The sequence below is a fragment of the Oncorhynchus gorbuscha genome, linkage group LG10 (assembly GCF_021184085.1).
Source record: "Oncorhynchus gorbuscha isolate QuinsamMale2020 ecotype Even-year linkage group LG10, OgorEven_v1.0, whole genome shotgun sequence".
Taxonomy (NCBI): Eukaryota; Metazoa; Chordata; class Actinopteri; order Salmoniformes; family Salmonidae; genus Oncorhynchus; species Oncorhynchus gorbuscha.
The window spans coordinates 34,887,667-34,912,514 of record NC_060182.1 but is presented as its reverse complement, the minus strand read 5'-3'; the positions used below and the strand labels follow the sequence as shown (position 1 = coordinate 34,912,514).

The 24,848-nt window shown below is 42.5% G+C and overlaps 2 protein-coding genes across 5 annotated transcripts; one reads left to right on the top strand and one right to left on the bottom strand.

Annotated features, from left to right (window-relative positions):
• Positions 1-295: 295 nt before the first annotated feature.
• Positions 296-18,459, top strand: LOC124045957 (partner of Y14 and mago B). 3 transcript variants are annotated; one of them, XM_046365804.1, is made up of 10 exons: positions 320-366; positions 8,176-8,269; positions 10,759-10,850; positions 10,981-11,111; positions 11,301-11,519; positions 16,120-16,365; positions 16,669-16,773; positions 16,916-17,083; positions 17,238-17,365; positions 17,488-18,459. In XM_046365804.1, the coding sequence occupies exons 3-10, from the start codon at positions 10,816-10,818 to the stop codon at positions 17,722-17,724; spliced, it is 1,269 nt and encodes a 422-aa protein (XP_046221760.1). In that variant the 5' UTR covers positions 320-366; positions 8,176-8,269; positions 10,759-10,815; the 3' UTR covers positions 17,725-18,459. The 3 variants fall into 3 exon arrangements, with proteins under 3 accessions (XP_046221761.1, XP_046221760.1, XP_046221758.1); XM_046365802.1 differs by lacking the exons at positions 320-366; positions 8,176-8,269 and adding an exon at positions 8,895-10,599; XM_046365805.1 differs by lacking the exons at positions 10,759-10,850; positions 10,981-11,111; positions 11,301-11,519; ... (3 more) ...; positions 17,238-17,365; positions 17,488-18,459 and adding an exon at positions 8,404-9,765 and having other exon boundaries at positions 296-366.
• Positions 18,460-19,712: 1,253 nt separating this feature from the next.
• Positions 19,713-24,614, bottom strand: LOC124045129 (transmembrane protein 198-like). Of its 2 annotated transcripts, XM_046364371.1 has the most exons (5): positions 24,399-24,610; positions 22,850-23,322; positions 21,027-21,602; positions 20,740-20,879; positions 19,713-20,567 (listed from the first exon to the last, which is right to left on the bottom strand). In XM_046364371.1, exons 2-5 carry the CDS (start codon positions 23,037-23,039, stop codon positions 20,424-20,426), a joined length of 1,050 nt encoding a protein of 349 aa, XP_046220327.1. In that variant the 5' UTR covers positions 23,040-23,322; positions 24,399-24,610; the 3' UTR covers positions 19,713-20,423. The 2 variants fall into 2 exon arrangements, with proteins under 2 accessions (XP_046220327.1, XP_046220328.1); XM_046364372.1 differs by lacking the exon at positions 22,850-23,322 and having other exon boundaries at positions 24,399-24,614.
• Positions 24,615-24,848: the final 234 nt, after the last annotated feature.

Sequence of the window (24,848 nt, the reverse complement as noted above, 5' to 3'; positions counted from 1 at the left end):
AAGACTTATGTTAACTAGCTGGCTGGCGTTGCCCATGACAGAAAGTTTGGCTAGACAGCAAGCATTTTAGCCAGGTAGCATAGGACAACAACAAATAAAAACGTGTATTGTATAACAGAGTGATAGACCGTTTCATCAACATAAAAGAGAGGAGGATGGCATTGGCGTTTCTCTAAGTAGGGTGAATTCACATGCTTTTTCTACTTGCGCACACACACACACGCCATGTTGACTTTACGTCGATTGGACAAAATTCGGGTATATTTTTGGGGCCGCTAGGAAGACATCACTTCCTGTCATTTCTACCAGCCAACGGAAATAGCAAAATGGCTCAAATGGCAACCCCCTATGTTGAAGATGAATCTGGTAAGGCTGATTTAAATCAGAACTCTAATTAAATTATTGTTGGAGTGTGAGAATAAATACAGTTTAGAATTACTAACCCCTTTGTCTTTAAGTCGCTTCCCCAGAACAGTAAACCCAGCAACGCTCGCGTTATGGCGCGAACAAATTGTCAAAGCGTGCTGTTTCTGGCTAACCAGTTAGCTAGCTAACAAACACACTAGTTAACGTAGTTAGCTAGTTACCAGATAGCTAGCGTAGTCAACGTTACTACTAGATAATGTCTAGTTTAATAGCTATGTCGTAACTATCTTACGTCAGCTATATGGGACACTATATTCTGTTGGCTAGCCTAGCCAAACTAGGGCGCAAAAGTACCTAACTAGTAGTATTAGTAGTAGTAGCCCTAGTCTGATTAATCAGGCTTAAATGCACAATTGGCATACACAGCCTGAAACATTTGTGCAAAATCGTGTAAATGTTCCTTACAAGTCAGAATGTTGAATACAATTCTGAATCGGGGAGGATAGCGAACAATCCACATATTTTGTGTGTGTAACGTTACATTTAATTTTTCGGATTTCAGTCTTTAAAAAAAATCGAATGAAGTGTGGATTGTTTTCCATCTTCCCCCTATTCAAAATATGCCATTTTCATTGTCATCATGGCATGCTCGGTGCAATAGCTATCAACGAAGACTCGAATATTCAATAAAACTTTACCTTGGTACCGAGCCGTATAACGTTACCCACTGGCTCTCTAAAAAGTCTGGTAAATAATACTTTCCTATGGATATTTTCTCAAATTTCGAGCAGCTGAAAGGCAAACCGCACAAACAACCAGTAGAGTAAGTTCAAATGTAATTTTATTCAACGTTCTCTTGTAAGTAACATTTACACGATTCTGCACGTTTCAGACGTCCGCAACGTAGCAAATTAATTGTGTACTACAGCCTGATTAATCATCACAATAATTTACTGTTAAGGAGTGTAGTCCAGCGGTTTTCAAACCTCTCTTCGAGGACCTCTAGATGTTTCACAATTCATAGCCGAGGGATTAAAAAAAAAAATGTAAAAAAAAAAAAACTTTAATATTAAACATACAAATACTTGCAGTGAAGCCGCTCAACAACTACATCACATTAGTCATCTAATAGCATCCCATCCAGAGCAACACAGAAGCAACCAGGGTCAACACCCTGCTTAAGGGCACGTTGACAGATCTCCCACCAGCCCTCCAAGACCCCCCCCCAGACAGTTCCCCAAGAGCTGGCCCCCCCATGCACCAACAACCAACAAAATGAACAAAAGGGAAAGACAAAAAAAAACTGAAAACAACAATGCAAAAAACAAAAGACATCAAGGACAACAAAAATCATAACAGCAAGGTCAACTGAATATGTTTGACTGCATGTATGGCACTATTTACATGTATGTGTGTGCATTTGAATGAGTGTGTGTATATTGCATGTGTACAAATGCCTGCATTGCATCAGCCTCAGACAAACCTTCATTAATGTCACGCCCTGGTCGAAGTATTTTGTGTTTATCTTTATGTATTGGTCAGGCCAGGGTGTGGCATGGGGTTTTTGTATTGTGGTGTGTTTTGTCTTGGGGTTTTGGTATATAGTGGGATTGTAGCAAGTGGGGTGATCTAGCAGTCTATGGCTGTCTGGAGTGGTTCTCAATCAGAGTCAGGTGTTTATCGTAGTCTCTGATTGGGAACCATATTTAGCCAGCCATATTCTTTGGTTGTGTTGTGGGTGATTGTCCTTAGTGTCCTGATGTCCTTGTTCTGTGTTAGTTGACACAAGTATAGGCTGTTTTCGGTTTTCGTTACGTTTATTGTTTTTGTAGTGTTTTGTATTGATTCGTGTTTACGTGTGTTTTTCCATTAAACATGGATCGCAATCTACACGCTGCATTTTGGTCCGACTCTCCTTCACCACACCTAGAAAACCGTTACAGAATCACCCACCAACCTCAGCCTCCCAGGGACTTGGATTACAGGCACATGCCACCACACCCGGCCTGACCCAATACATAAAGATAAACACAAAATACTTTGACCAGGCGGTGACAGATTCTAAATATGGTTCCCAATCAGAGACAACGATAAACACCTGACTCTGATTGAGAACCACTCCAGACAGCCATAGACTGCTAGATCACCCCACTAGCTACAATCCCACTATATACAAAAACCCCAAGACAAAACACACCACAATACAAAAACCCCATGCCACACCCTGGCCTGACCCAATACATAAAGATAAACACAAAATACTTCGACCAGGGCGTGACAATTAACTGTAAAAACACTGCCCCTTAGTGTCATTCAAACTTACTTATGTTTTGTTTTAACTTTATTTATTTTTTCTTGTATCTTTTTTGTCAAGGGATTGATTATTAGTTGAGAAGTTTAATTAGGTATGCTAGCTGTGGAATAGTTCAAATGCATGGAATGGTTAGGGTTCCCAGAGAAGAAGTTTGAAAACCCCTGGCCTAGTCAAACTGCATGCTGTGCGTAGCTTTGCGCACTGACCAATGAGAAGTAGGACTATTCCTGATCTAGCACATCTGTGTTTCACGTTTTTTGATATGCAGGGTGAAGTTGATAATTTCGTAATGAAGACAGCGAACACTTTTACTACTAACACTGCATGGTTAAAGCAGGAGAAGAGTGTCATTCTCCCAAATGGTCTAAACCACGTGTACTCAACTCTTACCCTATGAGGTCCGGAGCCTGCTGGTTTTCCGTTCGACCTGATAATTCTTCTTCGTTGATGAGGTTTAACGGCGGTTGGCATCCAATATGTTGCGTTATCGCAACCTACTAGACTGGAGTACAACTCCCTTAGACTTTGCTTGAAAAAATACATAAATAAGCATACCCTACCATCTATTACTACACTCACAACAAAATAAATAAAAATAACACTACACTACTCCACTATTTCAATCCATTTACTCTTACCTCATGCCAACAACCTGAAAGGATGGGACATCACCACTTAACACACCCTGTAACTCTTCTGATGTCAAGTCTCACACACCCAAATACCTCTCTGCAGCTGCCACCACAACCTACATTTTCTGCGACTTACATTCCATCCCTGCAGTACAGTTGATAACCATTGCTAAAAATCCAATCTTACTGAAACAACATAGATCACTTGTTGGCCTATTCTTCTGTACTGGTACAGCTCTACTACTCACACCACTCCTCACAGGATACCTCCCCCTTGACCCATCTTCCTCTACTTTCTTCAATGCCTCAGCATATGACAACTTCTGCGCTACTCTACCCCTGGAAACCTCAAACTACCTCAATCATACGGGACATTTCTGATCTCCAGCCCCATGAGCACCCCTACAATTAACACATACCTCTACTTTCCTCAATGGTATACATTCCTTTGTCTCATGCCCTTCTGCACACTTCTCACACTTAGGAACCTCCCTCTTAAACATTGCTGCCACATGTCCATAAGCTTGACACCTGTAACAACGTAAGGTATTCGGCAATAAAGCTCGTACAGGATGACTTACAGTATATATTTCCGCCATTTTTAACCGACTCAAGCTCACCGTCTTTGTCCCTCTCTCTCTTAGACCTCCTCTGCCTCTCTTTCCCCCCCCACTGCACTTCTCCTGACATGCATCTTGTTCTTGCTTTCTCAAAGGACGCCATTTAACCGGCTGTCACAATCTAAGGTACAATCAGCACAAACCCCTCGGGATGTAGCGCACATCCCACTTATAATGCAGCTGCTTTGTCTTGATGTTATTCTTTATCAAAAGCTACCGCTACGCTCTTCCAACCACCATCCCTGTGTTGATAGCTTACCTGATTATTACCTGATAATTAATTGTACACCTCTGGTGTCCCAGGTCTAAATCAGTCCCGATTAGAGGGGAACAATTAAAAAGGCAGTGGAACTAGCTTTGAGGTCCAGAGTTGAGTTTAAGAGGTCTAAACCTTTATATTATGAGACGGGTGAAATCCAAAGTTGTGCTATATATATATTTTGAATCTGTAAAATTGACACCATAGACATATACACACACACAGAGAGAGAGTCAGCTCAGACAGATCCAGCTCAGAGGCCCAGCTCATGAGCTCCATCGGCAGCAGATTTGAATTTGGAATGTGACAAATAAAATTTGATTTAAACAATTATTTTCCATGTGCCGAATACACCTCCAAATCGATCCCACTCCAGAGTACAGGCCTCTGTGTAATGCTCATTCCTTCGACCATAAATGCGAATCCAACAATCAACCCTGGTGAGACAAAACCGCGACTTGGTGTTTTGTTACACATGGTCTGCCACTGCAAGGACGATCAGCTGTCCGTCCTGTCTCCCTGTAGCACTGTCCTAGGCGTCTCACAGTACGGACATTGCAATTTATTGCCTTAGCCACATCTGCAGTCCTCATGCCTCCTTGCAGCATGCCTAAGGCACATTCACACAGATGAGCAGGCACCCTGGACATTTCTTTTGGTGTTTTTCAGTCTGTAGAAAGACTTCTTTAGTGTCCTAAGTTTTCATAACTGTGACCATAATTGCCTACCATCTGTAAGCAGTTAGTGTCTTAACGACCGTTCATATATGTCCTGGATGGCAGGAAGTTTGTCCCCAGTGATGTTCTGGGCTTATGCACTACCCTCTGTAGCGCCTTACGGCCAGATGCCTTGGCAGTTGCCATACCGGGTGGTAATGCAAATGGTCAAGATGCTCTTAATGGTGCAGCTGTAGAACCTTTTGAGGATCTGGGGACCCATTCCAAATCTTTTAAGTCTCCTGAGGCGGGAAAAGGTTTTGTCATGCCCTCTTCACAACTTTCTTGGTGTGTTTGGACCATTACAGTTTGTTGTTGATGTGGACACCGAGGAACTTAACTCTCGACCTGGTCCACTAAAGCCCCGTCGATGTTAATGGGGGCCTGTTTGGCTTTCCTTTTCTTATAGTCCACGACCAGCTCCTTTGTCTTGCTCACTTTGAAGGAGAGGTTGTTGTCCTTGCACCACACTGCCAGGTCTCTGACCTTCTTCCTATAGGCTTTCTCGTCAGTGATCAATCCAACCACTGTTGTGTCGTTAGCAAACTTAATGATGGTGTTGGAGTCATGCTTGGTCACGCAGTTGTGGGTGAACAAGGAGTACAGGAGGGGACTAAGCACGCACCCTGAGAGGCCCCAGTGTTGAGGATCAGCGTGGCAGATTTGTTGTTGCCTATCCTTACCTCTTAGGGGCGGCCCATCAGGAAGTGCAGGATCCAGTTGTAGAGGGAGGTGTTTAGTCCCAGGGTCCTTAGCTTTGTGATGAGCTTTGTGGGCATTATGTTGTTGAACGCTTCGCTGTAGTCAATGAACAGCATTCTCACATAGGTGTCCCTTTTGTCCAGGTGGGAAAGGGCAGTGCGATTGAGATTGTGTCATCTGTGGATCTGTTGGGGCGGTATGCGAATTGGAGTGGGTATCGGGTTTCCGGAATGATGGTGTTGTGAGCCATGACCAGACTTTCAAAGCACTTCATGGCTACCGACATGAGTGCTATGGGGCAGTAATCGTTTAGGCAAGTTACTTTCGTTTTCTTGGGCACAGGGACTATGGTGGTCTGTTTGAAACCATGTAGGTATTACAGACTCTCAGGGAGAGGTTGAAAATGTCAGTGAAGACACTTGCCAGTTGGTCTGCGCATGCTTTGAGTACACGCCCTGGTACTGCGTCTGGCCCTGCGGCTTTGTGAATGTTGACCTGCTTAAAGGTCTTGCTCACATTGGCTACAGAGAGAGTGATCACACAGTCGTCTGGAACAGCTGGTGCGTGCTTGCTTCAGTGTTGCTTGCCTCGAAGCGAGCATAAAAGGCGTTTAGCTCGTCTGGTGTATTGATAATTGATGAAGCCGGTGACTGATGGGCTATTCTCCTCTATGGCATTGGATTAATCCCAGAACATATTTCAGTCTGTGCTAGCAAAACTGTCCTGTAGCGTAGCTTCTGTGTCATCTGACCACTTCCGTATTGAGTGAGTCACTAGTACTTCCTGCTTTAGTTTTAGCTTGTAAGTAGGAATCAGGAGGATAGAATTATGGTCAGATTTGCCAAATGAAGGGCATAGGGGAGCTTTGTATGCGTCTCTGTGTGTGGAGTAAAGGTGGTGTAGAGCTTTTTAAAGAAAGTGTTTGAATTATTTATCAAAAATTCACCTCTGGTTGCACGTTTAAGATGCTGGTAGAAATTGGGTAAAATGGATTTGTATGTCAGCGTTCAAGTCCCCGGCCACTAGGAGTGCCACTTCTGGATGAGCATTTTCTTGTTTGCTTATGGCCTTATACAGCTCGTTGAGTACAGTCTTCGTGCCAGCATCAGTTTGTGGTGGTGAATAGACTGCTACGAATAATATAGATGAGAACTGTCCTGGTAGATAGTGTGGTCTACAGCTTATCATGAGGCTTTCTACGTCAGGTGAGCAATACCTCGAAACTTCTTTAATATTAGACATCACGCTCCAGCAGTTGTTAACAAATAGACACACCCTGCGCCTCGTCTTTCCAGATGCTCTGTCCTGCCAATGCGTGGGTAACCCACCCAGCCGCTTCTCGGTGAAACATAAGATATTACAATTTTTAATGTCCAGTTGGTAGGATAGCCTTAATCGTAGATTATCCAGTTTGGTTTCCAATTATTGCACTTTAGCCAATAATAAGGAGGGTAGTGGTGGTTTACCTACTTGCCAGTGAATTCTTACAAGGCACCCTGCCCTCCTCTCACTTTTCTCTTGTCTTTTATTCGCGTGGATGACAGGGATTTGGGCTGGGTCTCGACTAAGCAGTATATCCTTTGCGTCAGACTCATTAAACAACAACTTTATGCAACAACTCTTAGTGCATCATATCAATTCGTTCTTCTAATCAAACTGAAATGTATCGGAGAGCAGGTATCTTGGTCATGTATTGAATCGTCTTGAAAGGGAAACTTGTACATCCCTAGATAGTATATCTTTAGCATTACTGTTTATGAATGGGCTATAGTAGTAGCAGCAGCAAGTGGCACATTTGAAATGCATTAGCCAGCTAGCTAAATCTTTGTAAGTTACCTATAGTGTCTACTGTAATGTTAGCTAGCTAGCCAGTAATCCAGTGTTAATTTGGCTAGCTAGCGACTGGAAAACATTAAATTATGTTAGATTGTTCTCGGTCCTGTTCTTGCTAGTGCCGATGCAAATGTGGCTAGCTAATGCACTGTAGTTGAGTGGTGCTGGAGCACCAAGTCTTGGACCAAACGGCTTCTACCCCCAAAGCCATTAGACTGCTGATCAATTCATAAAAATCGCCATCGGATCATTTACATGGATCCCCCCCATCTTGTACACTGCTGCTACTCGCTGTTTGTTTGTTATCTATGCATAGTTACTTCGCCCCCTCCTACATTTATAGATTACCTCAACTAGCCTGTACCCCTGCACACTGACTCAGTACTGGTGCACCCTGTATATAGCCTCATATTCTTATTGTGTTACTTTTTATTATTTATTTTTATTTTACTCTACTTGGTAAATATTTTCTTCTTGAACTGCACTGTTGTTTAAGGGCTTATAAGTAAGCATTTCACGGTAAAGTTTACACTTGTTGTATTTGGCACATGTGGCAAATAAAGTTAGAATTTATTTAATTTTTATTTGTATATTGTTGTAACACACAAACACATCCATGTTTTATCAAGCCTGAGTCGATCAGCTGAGCAAAACACATTCATTGGTTCAAATGTAAATGCTTGGTTTTCCGTGAATTTGTAATATTTGCTCATGTCTGCGCCTCCTGTTATAGGGAAATACATTGCTGCTACACAGCGACCTGATGGAACCTGGAGAAAGCCTCGGAAAGTGAAGGATGGTTATACCCCTCAGGAAGAAGTCCCTGTGTAAGTAATTCTACCGGACAGTGACCTCTGTCAAGTCAACCTTTATACTAATTTTGTATTTATTTTGATAGAAGCCTTTGCTGTAAAATGGTTGTTTCCTATTTTCCTTTCTGCAAATCTGTCTTTGTTTTCAGCTACGAGAATAAATTTGTGAAGTTCTTCAAGGGCAAGCCCGACCTGCCACCAGGTATGAGCCCCGGAGATGAGGCCCAGGCAAGGCAGCAGCAGCAGGGGATTGCAGAGAGTGAGACAGCTGGGCTTTCCAAGACAGCCAAGCGAAACATGAAACGCAAGGAAAAGCGCAAGCTGCAAGGCCCGGATAGCAATGTGGAAGCACTTATCAATGCTGTTGAGAATGTGGCGATTGCAGAGGGCGGTGACCGTGAGATGCCTACATCTAACCCAGCTGAAGCTACTAATGACGATTCAGGAGCAGCAGCAGAAAAGGCCAAGAAGATCAAGAACCTGAAAAAGAAGTTGAGGCAGGTTGAGGAACTGCAGCAGAAACTGGACTCTGGGGAGATCAAGCAAGCTACAAAAGAGCAGCTGGATAAGCTTGGGAGGGCCAAGGCCATACAGGATGGGTTGCTGCAGCTTGAAGAGGATTCAGGAGATTAAAAAGGTTGTCAAAAGGGCAGCAGACGAGTTGTGGAAGTTAGACTGTTGGAAAATACAAACACCAAGTTCTACAAGAAATGGATATTTACAGCTGCATTGATGAGCTTCCCTTAAACATTTTTCTGAGATTTGGTGTTATCAGACAGCCAATCAACATTAACTTTGGCTTTGGAATACCAAGTGTACATAAACCTAACACCTCAAGTTATGTTGTTGACAAGAACTGATCATGCTTTTCCCACACTTTCTCCAAAACCAATGAACAAATGACAATGAGACCGCCATTTTCTCTTCATTTCAAATGTACTTTTAAAAACAATTGAACTGATTCCATATGCTTGTATTGGCTATTAACTTATTGGCCATTCATAGTTGTAATAGCATTTATTTTTGTGCTCAGTATTTTTACTGTGCATTTTTTTTACCTTTATCTGTCAAGAGAATTGCATAGAATATTATTTATTGCATTAAAGATACAGAAAGCCCCTATTCAAGAGAATGCCATTTTGTTGACCCGGCTGTGCACTGAAATGATACACATTTTCCCAATGATTGGATGATTTTAAGCGATTCATGGTTTACAACATTATAACATCACTCATATGAAAGGATAGTTTTAAGTAGATCGCTCCCTCTACAGGTGAAATCAGGCAAAACCGGGTTCAGTGGAAACGACAAATGTTATCTCCCCCTGATTACAGGGCATAGGGAGGATTGTTGTGGTGACATGGAGAAGCCGAAATGTAACATTGATGTGTTAATGGTTCTTTATATATAAACATACTAATTAATGGTTGTCTCGGAATGGAAATGTGGTTAGTTGTTTTTCTCTCATAGGACAGTTAAAAAATAAAATAAAAATATCATGATTTACATTACAGGAGGAGGAGGTTTTTGTCTCATAGACTACATGGTATTTATGGAGAGAAACGTAGTCATTCAGAAACAAGAATCTTGATCGAGCAACTTAAAAGATACATTTTGTAACTCTTATCACACATGGTCTTTCCCTGGTAGTGAATCGCTACAATGTTACATTGTTTATTAACTTTGCAAAATTAAATGTATTGAAGACACCATCTGTATTGTAACCTTGTCTCGGTTGTCCTTAAAATGGACCAAAAATAGACCTTTAAAAATTGTTGTTAGTTATATTGACTTAATGATTCTGTGTTGCTCTTTAGCAAGAGTGTGTATTTAGAGACAATTTAAACAGTTGGAAAGGGGATCGTTTTTGGGATAGTTGGGAGTGTAAGTGGGCTGTGTACTTCAAGAGTTGCTGTCAGTGGAGTATTTATTCGCTATAAAGTAATCCCAGACTGCATTCCTCTAATGGTTTATTGTGTGGTTGGAAACGGGTCCCAGTGGGCAGACGATAGTATAAAAACGGTATATGAATCTATAAAGTACAGAGTTCCAGGGAACATTATAAAACCGGGACCAACAGAATGGAAATGATGGACTAGGTTTAGAATAATCATCTAAATGGATTAACTTTACCTCAAAATTGTATTTTATTTTCTTGGATAGAGACCTGAAATATTAAAGAAGTTCTTTACCATTTTCATCCCATGAGCTTACTGAAGAAATAAGGGAAACCGAGATATAGTACTTGAAAATATCTTAGAACGGATTTTCAAATGGATTACATGCTGTTTCTTGTCTTGCTGACAACTGTGTCCTCCATTGCCTTAAACAGGGAGGAAGCCATGGTAAGAATATACTGTATAGTAAATTACCAATAAGAACTGCTGCAATTAGTTATTTACTAAACAGCCTGGTTTGTGCTTTCGCCAACTCCTTTCTGTATTTGTTTTCATACCAAACATGTACGTACTAATACTGTTAATGATATGTCTACCACATCTTAGGTCTATTTAAGGAACTATGGCTACCTACACATTCCACTGGACCATAGTAAGAGCCAAATGTATCTGACTGAAGAAATCACAGAGGCACTGAGGTAACCACCAAACATCACACTTTTGTTTTCTGCTTTAGGCTGCCCCTCAGCTAGGTTCCTCCTACCCTATACTTATTGTATGACTACATATGTGTCTCATTAACATTTATCTTACCCATTGTAACTTTAGAACCTTCCAGAAGGCAACTAACTTGGCCATCTCAGGAACGTTCAATGAGGCCACATTAGAAATGATGAAACGACCTCGGTGTGGTGTTGAGGACTCCTTCAATGACAAAACCCTCAAATATCGAGTCATGGGTGGGTCATTTTTATTTATTCTCCGACTTCATTGTTATATTATCTTGACTTGATGAGGCAAACCTGGCCACACAATCAACTACGAGTAAAAACAGCCTTAATTTAAATGTTAAGACTATACAACTATTTTATTATATTATTATTATATTATTTTCAACTAGTATATTTTACAAATGACTATTTCCATAGGTTCTACTTGGCGAAAGAAAATTCTGACCTACCGCATCTATAACTACACCCCAGACTTGGGCCTGGCAAAAACACGTGCTGCCCTCAAGGCTGCGTTTAGGTACTGGAGAGAGGTGTCAACCCTGAGTTTCCAGGAGGTGCTGTTTCCAGGAAGAGCAGACATCAAGATCTCGTTTCATAAGAAGGATAGATCTTGTCCGGTGCCCTTCGATGGACCAGGTGAGAGTCAGAGTACAGCATAGTCACACTGCAGTTTTAATGTGTGAAAGAAGGCTTTTCAGATCTCAGTCTGATGTGGATTATCTACAGTACTAGTCAAAGATTTGGACACACCTACTCATTCAAGAGTTTTTCTTTATTTTTACTATTTTCTACATAGTAGAATAATAGTGAAGACATCAAAACTATGAAATAACACATAGATTCATGTAGTAACCAAATTGTAAAAATATATATATTATATTTCAGATTATTCAGATTAGCCACCCTTTTCCTTGATGACAGCTTTGCACTCTCTTGGCATTCTCTCAACCAGCTTCATGAGGTAGTCACCTGGAATGCATTTAAATTAACAGGTGTGCCTTGTTAAAAGTTAATTTGTGGAATTTCTTTCCTCCTTCATGCGTGAGCCAATCAGTTGTGTTGTGACAAGGTAGGAGGGTATACAGAAGATGGCCATATTTGGGAAAATACATTATTATGGAAAGAACAGCTCAAATAAGCAAAGGGAAACAACAGTCCATCATTACTCTAAGACATGAAGTTCAGTCAATCAGGAAAATGTTAAGAACTTTGAAATTTTCTTCAAGTGCAGTTGCAAAAACCATTAAGCGCTATGATGAAACTGGCTCTCATGAGGACCGTCGCAGGAAAGGAAGACCCAGAGTTACCTCTGCTGCAGAGGATACGTTCATTACCAGCCTCAGAAATTGCAGCCCAAATAAATGCTTCACAGAGTTCAAGTAACAGACACATCTCAACATCGACTGTTCAGAGGAGACTGCGTCAATCAGGCTTTCATGGTCGAATTGCTGCAAAGAAACCAGTATTAAAGGACACCAATAATAAGAAGAGACTTGCTTGGTCCAAGAAACACGAGCAATAGACCAGTGGAAATCTGTCCTTTGGTCTGATGAGTTCAAATTTGAGTTTTTGGGTTCCAACTGCTGTGTCTTTGTGAGACACAGTAGGTGAACGTATGATCTCCATATGCGTGCTTCTGACCGTGAAGCATGGAGGAAAAGGTGTGATGGTGTGGGTGTGCATTGCTGGTGACACTGTCTGTGACTTATTTAGAATTCAAGGCACACTTAACCAGCATGGCTACCACAGCATTCTGCAGCGATATGCCATCCCATATGGTTTGCGCCTTGTGGGACTATCATTTGTTTTTCAACAAGACAATGACCCAACACACCACCAGACTGTGTAAGGGCTATTTGACCAAGAAGGAGAGTGATGGAGTGCTGCATCAGATAACCTGGCCTCCAAAATCACCCGACCTCAACCCAATTGAGATGGTTTGGGATGAGTTGGACTGCAGAGTGAAGGAAAAGCAGCCAACAAGAGCTCAGCATATGTGGGAACTCCTCCAAGACTGTTAGAAAAGCACTCCAGGTGAAACTGGTTGAGAGAATGCCAAGAGTGTTCAAAGCTGTCATCAAGGCAAAGGGTGGCTACTTTGAAGAATCTCATATGTATTTAGATTTAACACTTTTTTTGTTTACTACACGATTCCATGTGTTATTTAATAGTGTTGATGTCTTCACTATTATTCCACAATGTAGAAAATAGTAAAAATAAAGAAAATCCCATGAATGAGAAGGTGTGTCCAAACCTTTAACTGGTTCTGTATATGCCTCTGAATGTGATAACCTCAGCAAAAAAATATTATAAAAATATATGTATGAACAGAACAAGATTCAACAACCAAGACGTTAACTGAACAGATTCCACAGACATGTGACTAACAGAAATGGAATAATGTGTCCCTGAACAAAGGGGGGGTCAAAATCAAAAGTAACAGTCAGTATCTGGTGTGGCCACCAGCTGCATAAAGTACTGCAGTGCATCTCCTCCTCACAGACTGCACCAGATTTGCCAGTTCTTGCTGTGAGATGTTACCCCACTCTTCCACCAAGGCACCTGCAAGTTCCCAAACATTTCTTTGGGGGAATGGCCCTAGCCCTCACCCTTCCGATCCAACAGATCCCAGACATGCTCAATGGGATTGAGATCCGGGCTCTTCGCTGGCCATGGCAGAACACTGATATTCCTGTCTTGCAGGAAATCACGCACAGAACGAGCAGTATGGCTGGTTGCATTGTCATGCTGGAGGGTCATGTCAGGATGAGTCTGCAGGAAGGGTACCACATGAGGGAGGAGGATGTCTTCCTCCGGTGACACATCGCCCCAGACCATGACGGACCCTCCACCTCCAAATCGATCCCGCTCCAGAGTACAGGCCTCGGTGTAACGATCATTCCTTCGACGATAAATGCAAATCCGACCATCACCCCTGGTGAGACAAAACCGCGACTTGTCAGTGAAGAGCACTTTCAGCCAGTCCAGCGACGGTGGGTTTGTGCCCATAGGTGACGTTGTTGCTGGTGATGTCTGGTGAGGACCTGCCTTACAACAGGTCTACAAGCCCTCAGTCCAGCCTCTCCCAGCCTATTGTGGACTGTCTGAACACTGATGGAGGGATTGTGCGTTCCTGGTGTAACTCGGGTGTTGTTGTTGACATCCTGTACCTGTCTCACAGGTGTTTATGTTCGGATGTACCGATCCTGTGCAGGTGTGTTGTTACACGTGGTCTGCCACTGCGAGGACGATCAGCTGTCCTTCCTGTCTCCCTGTAGCGCTGTCTTAGGCGTCTCACAGTACGGACATTGCAATTTATTGCCCTGGCCACATCTGCAGTCCTCATGCCTCCTTGCAGCATACCTAAGGCACATTCATGCAGATGAGCAGGGACCCTGGGCATCTTGCTATTGGTGTTTTTCAGAGTTTGTAGACAGGCCTCTTTAGTGTCCTAAGTTTTCACAACTGTGACCTTAATTTCCTTCCGTCTGTAAGCTGTTAGTGTCTTAACGACTGTTCCACAGGTGCATTTTCATTAATTGTTTATGGTTAATTGAACAAGCATGGGAAAAGTGTTTTTAAACCCTTTACAATGAAGATTTGTGAAGTTATTTAGATTTTTATGAATTATCTTTGAAAGACAGGGTCCTGAAAAAGGGATGTTTGTTGTTGCTGAGTTTATACACTGCTCAAAAAAATAAAGGGAACACTTAAACAACACAATGTAACTCCAAGTCAATCACACTTCTGTGAAATCAAACTGTCCACTTAGGAAGCAACACTGATTGACAATACATTTCACATGCTGTTGTGCAAATGGAATAGACAACAGGTAGAAATTATAGGCACTTAGCAAGACACCCCCAATAAAGGAGTGGTTTTGCAGGTGGCGACCACAGACCACTTCTCAGTTCCTATGCTTCCTGGCTGATGTTTTGGTCACTTTTGAATGCTGGCGGTGCTTTCAGTCTAGTGGTAGCATGAGACGGAGTCTACAACCCACACAAGTGGCTCAGGTAATGCAGCTCATCCAGGATGGCACATCAATGCGAGCTGTGGCAAGAAGGTTTGCTGTGTCTGTCAGCGTAGTGTCCAGAGCATGGAGGCGCTACCAGGAGACAGGCCAGTACATCAGGAGACGTGGAGGAGGCCGTAGGAGGGCAACAACCCAGCAGCTGGACCGGTACCTCCGCCTTTGTGCAAGGAGGAGCAGGAGGAACACTGCCAGAGCCCTGCAAAATGACCTCTCAACAGGCCACAAATGTGCATGTGTCTGCTCAAACGGTCAGAAACAGACTCCATGAGGGTGGTATGAGGGCCTGACGTCCACAGGTGGGGGTTGTGCTTACAGCCCAACACCGTGCAGGACGTTTGGCATTTGCCAGAGAACACCAATTCGCCACTGGCGCCCTGTGCTCTTCACAGATTAAAGCAGGTTCACATTGAGCACATGTGACAGACGTGACAGTCTGGAGACGCCGTGGAGAACGTTCTGCTGCCTGCAACATCCTCCAGCATGACCGGGTTGGCGGTGGGTCAGTCATGGTGTGGGGTGGCATTTCTTTGGGGGGCCGCACAGCCCTCCATGTGCTCGCCAGAGGTAGCCTGACTGCCATTAGGTACCGAGATGAGATCCTCAGACCCTTGTGAGACCATATGCTGGTGCGGTTGCCCTGGGTTCCTCTTAATGCAAGACAATGCTAGATCTCATGTGGCTGGAGTGTGTCAGCAGTTCCTGCAAGAGGAAGGCATTGATGCTATGGACTGGCCTGCCTGTTCCCCAGACCTGAATCTAATTGGGCACATCTGGGACATCATGTCTCGCTCCATCCACCAACGCCACGTTGCACCACAGACTGTCCAGGAGTTGGCATCATCAGGAGCATGCCCAGGCGTTGTAGGCAGGTCATACAGGCACGTGGAGGCCACACACACTACTGAGCCTCATTTTGACTTGTTTTAAAGACATTACATCAAAGTTGGATCATCCTGTAGTGTGGTTTTCCACTTTAATTTTGAGTGTGACTTCAAATCCAGACCTCCATGGGTTGATAAATTTGATTTCCATTGATAATTTTTGTGTTATTTTGTTGTCAGCACATTCAACTATGTAAAGAAAAAAACTATTTAATAAGAATATTTCATTCATTCAGATCTAGGATGTGTTATTTTAGTGTTCCCTTTATTTTTTTGAGCAGTGTATGTTTACCTTTCTGAAAACATCCTCTGTCATTAGGGGGAGTGCTTGCCCACGCAGATAACCCTGAATCGGGCATTGTGCATTTTGACGAAGATGAGCAGTGGACAGAGGGGACGACCACTGGCCATAACCTGAGGATTGTAGCAGCCCATGAGATTGGTCACGCCCTTGGCCTGGGTCACTCTCAGAACCACAAGGCTCTGATGGGACCTGTCTACTCTGGTTACCGTGCCAACTTCAAACTACATCCTGATGACATTCATGGAATCCAAGCTCTGTATGGTGGGGGATGGATCATCATTTATTTTATTGAGTTAAGACAGACAGAGTATGTGTCATAGAATTACTCCATAGTCAGACTTTGATTTCCTGTGGATGTTGTATGTAGAGGATAAAGACAGATTCAAAAAGGTATGTCCCGTAGAGAGTAGTGCTTGCAATGCCAGGGTTGGGGGTTTGATTCCCATTGGGGACCAGTACAAAAATGTTTGCACTCACTAATGTAAGTTGCTCTAGATAAGAGTGTCTGCTAAACGACAAAAATGTTACGTGTTTGAAACATTTGTCTTTTCTGTTCTCCTTTAGGGAAGCCAGGCAATCGTCCAACACTATCCAGAAAGCCAAATGATTCGTCCCAAGAGGCAGGTTCGCCACATCTTTGCAAGAGTGTCATAGATGCAATTATGTTAGGTAGGTATTGTAAAGATTTAGTCCCAATTTTAGCCGTACAAAAAACGATGTAAACTCTATATGAAACTGCAAATTATCAAAGCGCTTTCATTCAGATATACAGTATCTACAAGTGTTTGTCTAATATTTATCGACCACCCAGGTCCTTTTCGCAAGACATATGTCTTCAGCGGTCAGTATGTTTGGACAGTGTCTGACACTACTGGCTACAACACACCCATCCTGATCTCTGTGCTGTGGAAGGATCTGCCAGGGAGCCTCAACGCAGCTGTTTACTCTCAGAGGACCAACAAGTCCTACTTCCTGAAAGGTAAACCTTTCACCCTGCATCACTCCCATATCAGTTTGTGCTGTCTTGCCAACTTCGTTGTCATTATTTACCAAACCTACCATAGGAGTCGGCAAAACATCACACGCAGATCATGGACCAGTTTTCATGTGTCACTGTCATATTATTGCTTCAGGAGACAAAGTGTGGAGGTATACCAGATTCAAACTTGACGTTGGCTTTCCGAAACACTTGGCCAGCATTCCTTCTAATGTCGATTCAGCCTTGTACTTCAACCGGAACAACAAAGTGATCTTCTTCAAGGTAAGGAACAAACAAACAATGGTTTTGGCTAATGTGTGAACATGTAACATACGCTCAAGTCTAGACCGTTTCAGAATGAGTGGGACGACCAAATAATAGTTACACTTCATTCTATCCCAAAGGGTTCTCAGTATTGGCAGTGGGATGAAGCTGGGGCAACGGACTCCAGGACGTATCCCAAACCGATATCACATCTCTTCTCTGGGGTACCCTACAACCTGGATGCAGCCTTCACATGGACAAACGGCCATATATACATTTTCAAAGGGAACCAGTACTGGCGCATCAACAACAACCAAGTTGTGGATAAGGGCTACCCTCTCAGAACGAGTGAAAAATGGATGCAATGTGATAAATAGGCCTTTAGAGGTCAGTGGTGTTTTATTTCAAACTCACCGTTATTCACCAAGTACATTTACACACACCTATAATCATTTGCCTTAGTGAGAAGGTGCTGCCAGTGATAGACAATATACAAACAGAATACAGACACTAGTCCACATAGACATCATACAGAATATACAATATCGGAACAGTAAATGGAAAACTCTGGTGCATAGGCTGATTACAGTGGAGATGTATCATTTACAGAGGGGATATATCTATAAGCAGAGCGAGGGATGCTGCCGTGGCAAATGTATACAGTGTTGTACATAGTGCAGATTAGTATTTGAGGTCATTGGCGACAAGGTGTAGTAATCTGTCCAATGCAAAGTCACTTCATCCCTATGAGCCCGATGGCCGGTTGATGAGGGCCACAGCATGGGGGAAGAAGCTGTTTGAGACCGGACAATGCGCTGCAGTTTGCCCTGGCCCTTTCCTCTCCATTTCTAATGTAAGACGTTAGCCTCCAGAACCAAATTTTCACTCCAACACTATACGGTATGAAAGTCCCGCCTACTTCCTGGATCATGTCCCACCACATTTGAATGGCCTTCAAGATTACATCGTCAAATTCATGAAAATACTGTTGTTTAAGATACAGTTGAAGTCGGAAGTTTACATACACCTTAGCCAAATAGATTTAAACTCATTTTTTCACAATTCCTGACATTTAATCCTAGTAAAGATTCCCTGTTTTAGGTTGGTTAGGATCACCACTTTTATTTTAAGAATGTGAAATGTCAGAATAATAGTAGAGAGAATTATTTATTTCAGCTTTTATTTCTTTCATCACATTCCCATATTCCCAGTTCCTCCTGACAGAGCTGGTGTAATCAAGTCAGGTTTGTAGACCTCCTTGCTCACACACCCTTGTCAGTTCTGCCACACATTTTCTATAGGATGAGGTCAGGGCTTTGTGATGGCCACTTCAATATCTTGTCTTTGTTGTTCCACAACTTTGGAAGTATGCTTGGGGTCATTGTCCTTTTGGAAGAACCATTTGTAACCAAGCTTTAACTTTCTGACTTCTTGAGATGTTGCTTCTATATATCCACATCATTTCCCCTCCTCATGATGCCATCTATTTTGTGAAGTGCACCAATCCCACCTGCAGCAATGCACCCCCACAATATGATGCGGCCACCCCCGTGCTTCACGGTTGGGATGATGTTCTTCGGCTTGCAAGCCTTCCCCTTTTCCTCCAAAGATAACGATGGCCATTATGGCCAAACCGTTCTATTTTTGTTTCATCAGACCAGAGGACATTTCTCCAAAAAGTATCATCTTTGTACCCATGTGCAGTTGCAAACCGTAGTCTGGCTTTTTTATGGTGGTTTTGGAGCAGTGGCTTCTTCCTTGCTGAGCGGCCTTTCAGGTTATGTCGAAATAGGACTAGTTTTACTGTGGATATAGATATCAGTCTTCTCCAGCATCTTTCACAAGGTCCTTTGCTGTTGTTCTGGGATTGATTTGCACTTTTCTTACCAAAGTACGTTCATCTCTAGGAGACAGAACGCGTCTCCTTCCTGAGCGGTATGACTGCTGCGTGGTCCCATGGTGTTTATACTTGTGTACTATTGTTTGTACAGATGAACGTGGTACCTTCAGGCATTTGGAAATTGCTCCCAAGAATGACCCAGACTTGTGGAGGTCTACAAAATACATTCTGAGGTCTTGGCTGATTTCTTTTGATTTCCCCATGATGTCAAGCAAAGTGGTACTGAGTTTGAAGGTAGGCCTTGAAATACATCAACAAGTACACCTCCAATTGACTCAAATTATGCTAATTACCTATCAGAAGCTTCTAAGACCATGACATAATTTTCTGGAATTTTCCAAGCTGTTTAAAGGCACAGTCAACTTATTGTATGTAAACGTCTGACCCACTGGAATTGTGATCATTGAATTATAAGTTAAATAATCTTGTCTGTAAACAACTGTTGGAAAAATTACTTGTGTCATGCTCAAAGTAGATGTCCTAACCGACTTCTCAAAAATTTGTGGGGTGGTTGAAAAACTAGTTTTAATGACTCCAACCTAAGTGTATGTAAACTTCCGACTTCAACTGTATGTACAATTATATTCATGGCTTATGGTAAATTCATCCACGAATACGAGTATAATTTGACATTTATTTGAATTTACCGTCTTCATAAATGTTATGATATAATCTTTAAGGCCATTCAAAAACAGTGTGACACGATCCAGGAAGTAGGCAGGAGTTTCATACTGTATAGCCAAGCCAATGTATCACCTAACCCGCTACAGTGAAATATAGTAACATTTAAGGATTTTATTTATTTTGATAACACGAGTTACAAAAATGTTTTATGTGTGTGTAAAGTATGTAAATCCCTAAATGTATAATTCCCCCCTTGTAAACTGCATACAACTAACAATGGATGTCTTCACAAAAATGTATATTAGCAAACTGACTAAAATAAAGCAATTTGATTTATTGGAAGAAGGATCAATGTGTTATATTACGATTGACTGTATGATACCTTAAGACTGTCAATAATAAACAAAACAACAGATTGATTTAGTATTTTGAATTTTGTCTCAAGAATCATTCTGTCGTCTCAAAAAACAGTCTATGAATGGTCTGCTGGAGAGAGGTATAGGGCACCTAAGTGGAACTGGGAGGAGATGCCTATTATTTGGTGGTCATCCCTCAGGCCCTATAAACTAGAGAGGAGGCAGTCAGGGGCACCATGGAGCCTGTCTCAAAGTCAATCATGGAGTGGTTGACTGTGCTGTTGCTGTTGGTAGAGGAGCCTGTACCCATCTGGCGGTCACGAATGCTTTGGATGTAACTCTGGAAGTCAAAGTGGTAAGGAAAGAATGACATTGATTCTCTAGTTCTAGGATGATAGAAAATAATTGACACTGGTGACACACAATGATGTATTTTAGCTAAGTGCATAAACATTTTGAAATAAGTGTTTTAATCGAGCTCATTCATGCCCATTAGGAGTGAAGAAACTCACTGGGGCCAGGACGTCCCCAGCATAGCGCTTTAGGATTGGAGGCTTGCGATGGCGGTAAGTGCCCTGCTGGGGTCGTCTCTGGGCATCTCTTTGTCTGATTCGCATCAGTTGGACCTGTCTTTGTCGGCCACTGACAGGTACTTGGGGATGTTCAATGTAAATTAGCATAGGACAGAACAAGAGCAAATTATGTTGTAGTCAGTTTTCAAGTGTAACCTAAGTATCAAATGAAGTAGTGATGACCGAGGAAGAAAGCATTCCATATTTTTTATGAAACTGCCACTCACCTTCTGTGTGGGACACTCCTTTGGCAGTGAGCATCCATTGCACCAGCACCCCCATCAGACTGAATAGAGGACATACACCTGTTATAACCAAGCTGTACCAGCAGAGGGAACGAGGAGGAACCTGAGACAGGATGTCGTACGCATGGCCAGCCAGCAGCGACGTCTCTACGAAGAAGTCCACACACGCCATCACCACAGCGGCACCGACTGCAGCCGTGGAGAGCACAGTGAATAGTTTCTGCCACTGCAGTGTGAGAATGGCACAAAAGGTGCTCGTGGCCAGGAGGGCACCGAGAGGCGCCCATAGGGGGGTAAGGCTGTAAAACTGTCCGATAACCAGCAGGTTGGCAAGGGTGAGCAGACTCCCCAGATGTAGGCCAGTAATGATGAACCCCACAGTCTGTACCAGCATAGTCACCAGGCCACAGAGCACAGCCACTCCCAGGAGGATGCCTGCTTTGGTCTCTGTAGTCAATTGGGTGTCCAGCACAGGCTCCTTATGGTACAACATGCAGACTAGTGCAGACCCAAACGTGAAGCCGGACAGAAACATGACCATCTTAAAGCAGCGGTATCCTAAAGAAAGAGAGACAAGTGGAGGGATGTTAAGTAAGAAAATATGGAGAAGGAAGCAAAGTGTACTTAAAGGGCAACTCCACCACTTTTTAACCTAATTTTCATTATCTCCAGCACAATACCATTGTCTACATATGTGAAAACAATGGATTTCAAAAAAGAAAAATGTAAAAAAGTGCTACACTATGACATCATCAAAAGCTAAAACATTTAGAAAACAGTGATTTTCAAACTCTAAGATTTGTGGTGATGTGGAGCAAAAAAATACCCTCCCTCTGGCCAGAAACTTGTTGCAGGTTTTGAAAATCACAGTTTTTTAAAATGTTTAATGTCACAACGAAGCATTTTTTTTAGGACCTTTTTGTCTTTTTAACCACAGATCATAGAAACGAGGCATTTCACATATGTACACACAGGTATGGTGCTGGAGATGAAGAATATGAGGTTAAAAAGTGGTGGAATTGTCCTTTAGGTGTACTAGGTTTGACTGAGTTGGGATTTATTCCTAAAAAGTCATTTGTAGACTAGATTTTGTCTTTGGTAAACTGTACAGTTTGCAGAATATTTGAGAGATATAGTTAACTTCACATGAGGCATAGTCTGCTTAAGACAATCTAAACGTGTCTATTATCAGACAACATTCACAGCGAGTGCATCTGTTGGGTTTAATGGATTTGGACCTGGCTAGGAGTCTACCTGAATTATCCCAGGTGGCTGTTCTCCAACTCTATTGCAGCGGAATGCAGCAGAACCAGGTGGCCCATCTGCCTCTCTCTCCTAGCCTACCCTGGAAGTTATCCACTTTATACCCCGGGCTGGCCCTGCTGTGTTTACTGTAAGGTTACAGTATAGGTAGGGTATATCATCAATAGACTCAAAGTGAGCTGATTAAATAGTTTCACTTAGTCTGATGGGGTTAAATGTCAACTGAAAGGTTCTGGCCTTTCTAGGGAATTTTTCCTAGCCACCATGCTCCTACACCTGCATTGCTTGCTGTTTGGGGTTTTAGGCTGGGTTTCTGTACAGCACTTTGAGATATCAGCTGATGTAAGAAGGGCTTTATAAATAAATTGAATTTGATTTGGACTGGGAATTAAATAATGATGCATCTACAGTGGAGCGTTGGATTGTTTTGTGTTAATGCTGTAGTTAAATTGCAGATATTCCTATCATATCTTTCATGTGTATGTCTTGAGAGTACACATGTGCAAGTTCCAACTGTCCTCTATTACAGGCCAGGGACTTACCAAAAAAGCAGTAGATGAGGCCGAACAGAAAGCATACTGAGCAGACGATGGATGGGATGAGGTCATACTTCCTAGTGAACCCCAACTCACACGCATCCTCTTCAGCCACGCCATAGAGGATATATTGATCCTCTTCAACCTGCCTCTGCACTGCCCCATCGGTGACCAAGAGTGAGCTGGGGTTTGCCATCTTGGAGCAGTCGTTTAACAGGTTAGGATAAAGACTGCTTTTGTTTAGCAATTTAGGCCATCTGTGTAACTGTGTTGTTTTCCTGTCTTAATCTCACGTGAGAGCATATTTCAACAGTCAACACCAAGCCAGGATATTGTCAGTATTCCATTGGGACAGGACTTTGCTTCATTCATTTAATTAAAGAATTTGACGAATGCTTCATTTTGGTAGAATTTAAGAGCTGAGGAAACAGGGAGTTCCTATGAGAAGTGTGTGAATCAGACCCTTTCCTGTTCTGCACCTGCAACAAGAGGAGAGGAGAGTCAAATACATCCAGAGAAAATGATTACCCCTTTAATAGGCAGACTCTAAATGATCAAACTGGACATTACTCTATGTACCTAGTCTTCACATATACACCTAAGGTGTTGTCTAAATAATCTGCATAGAGATGGTAATCTCTGTACTACACAATCCTCTCCCCAGGAACCAGAAAAGGAAACTGAGATCCTCTCTGGGTCATGCATCTTTTTCTTGACCCTTTGTTAAAATGCAGGATGCAGCTGAGGAAACGAGGGGTGGATTGATGCCGACTGAGTCATTGAGCCTCTTTGTTTTGAACATATGTTATAAGCGCTCCAATCACAAAACAATGCTAAGCAAACAAACACCCCAACAGTAGGACATATCGTTCCAAAACCTTAAAAAGGAATTGTGGGGGAAACTATGTAACACAATTTAGAATAATCTGGAAAGTTGAAAAAAAGCTATATCCTCAGCATTCAAACCACATCCACCTTGGTGACCACATACTTAACTCTTCACCCAAGGAGAAATTGTGTTGCCTTAGTCTGACTAGCAACAGAGTATGCTCTACGTTGAATGACCTTATAAGCTTTCCAGGCAGATCCCCAGATAATTGAATTAGAGGCCTATTAGCAGAGTCTAGCTAGCCTCATGTCCTGCTACCTGTTTGCAAGTCACAAAGAAAAAACGATCACTTTCTATGGCACCAATCAAGGGACCTTTGCTATTATAATATAACTTCATGTCAGGATGAAAAACGCTTCATTTTTGATAATGAATTAAAACTGAACACTGAGCCATCTGCCAAAAAGAGACTTCATGTGAAAATATATATTTATACAGTCAGACACATAAGCACCTCATTATCAGTTATCGACAAAGTAGTCATATTCAACAGGCGTGACATGAGTGGTAAACCAAATTCCACTTGTTTGATCATTAATAGATAGGATCACATATTTTGGATCTGACTTTAGCAGACATATGCAGACCAGAGAGTATTTGAGGTCATGAGTTTACAAATACTGTTCGCATGAATCATTTTAAGAGTCTGAAAATAAGTCATCTTACCTGACATGTGGCATATCCAGAATTACAAACTGCGATGAGAAGAAATAGGTCTGCTACTCATTTGACCCTTGGAGGAGTTACATTAGTTTGTTCTATCTATGCTGCGTTGAGGACAACCTACTCGTGCGGTGCGTCCCTCTCAAATGTGGCCACTGGACCTCTGACAGCGTCAGACATCAGTGCAAGAGAGTGACCATCCGTGCCAAGCTTGTTCTATAGATCAGAGGTGAGGCAATATTGTTGTTGTCCACATGATGTCTCTCCAGTCATACAGATTTTCAATTGACAACAGAGGAAAGATTGGTTAAATCCATTGCCAGACAGGTTCCATCATGAGTCAGGCATGATGGAACATGTCAGGGATGGAATATGGAAGTTTGAGTTCTGGAAAAAGTGAGTGTTCTGGGAAAGAGGTGATATTCTGGATGCTATGAGTAAACAGCTCACCCA

What these genes read in the sequence shown, in the direction of transcription:
- LOC124045957 (XM_046365802.1), top strand. Translation starts at nt 10,528, where the DNA reads ATGGATTACATGCTGTTTCTTGTCTTGCTGACAACTGTGTCCTCCATT. An exon ending in CCTCAAATATCGAGTCATGG is followed by an intron (nt 11,112 to 11,300) that starts GTGGGTCATTTT and finishes CTATTTCCATAG; the next exon opens with GTTCTACTTGGCGAAAGAAA. An exon ending in GGTGCCCTTCGATGGACCAG is followed by an intron (nt 11,520 to 16,119) that starts GTGAGAGTCAGA and finishes CTCTGTCATTAG; the next exon opens with GGGGAGTGCTTGCCCACGCA.
- LOC124045129 (XM_046364371.1), bottom strand. Translation starts at nt 23,039, where the DNA reads ATGGCAAACCCCAGCTCACTCTTGGTCACCGATGGGGCAGTGCAGAGG. An exon ending in CCTCATCTACTGCTTTTTTG is followed by an intron (nt 21,603 to 22,849) that starts GTAAGTCCCTGG and finishes CTCTTTCTTTAG; the next exon opens with GATACCGCTGCTTTAAGATG. An exon ending in CTGGGGACGTCCTGGCCCCA is followed by an intron (nt 20,568 to 20,739) that starts GTGAGTTTCTTC and finishes TTTGACTTCCAG; the next exon opens with AGTTACATCCAAAGCATTCG.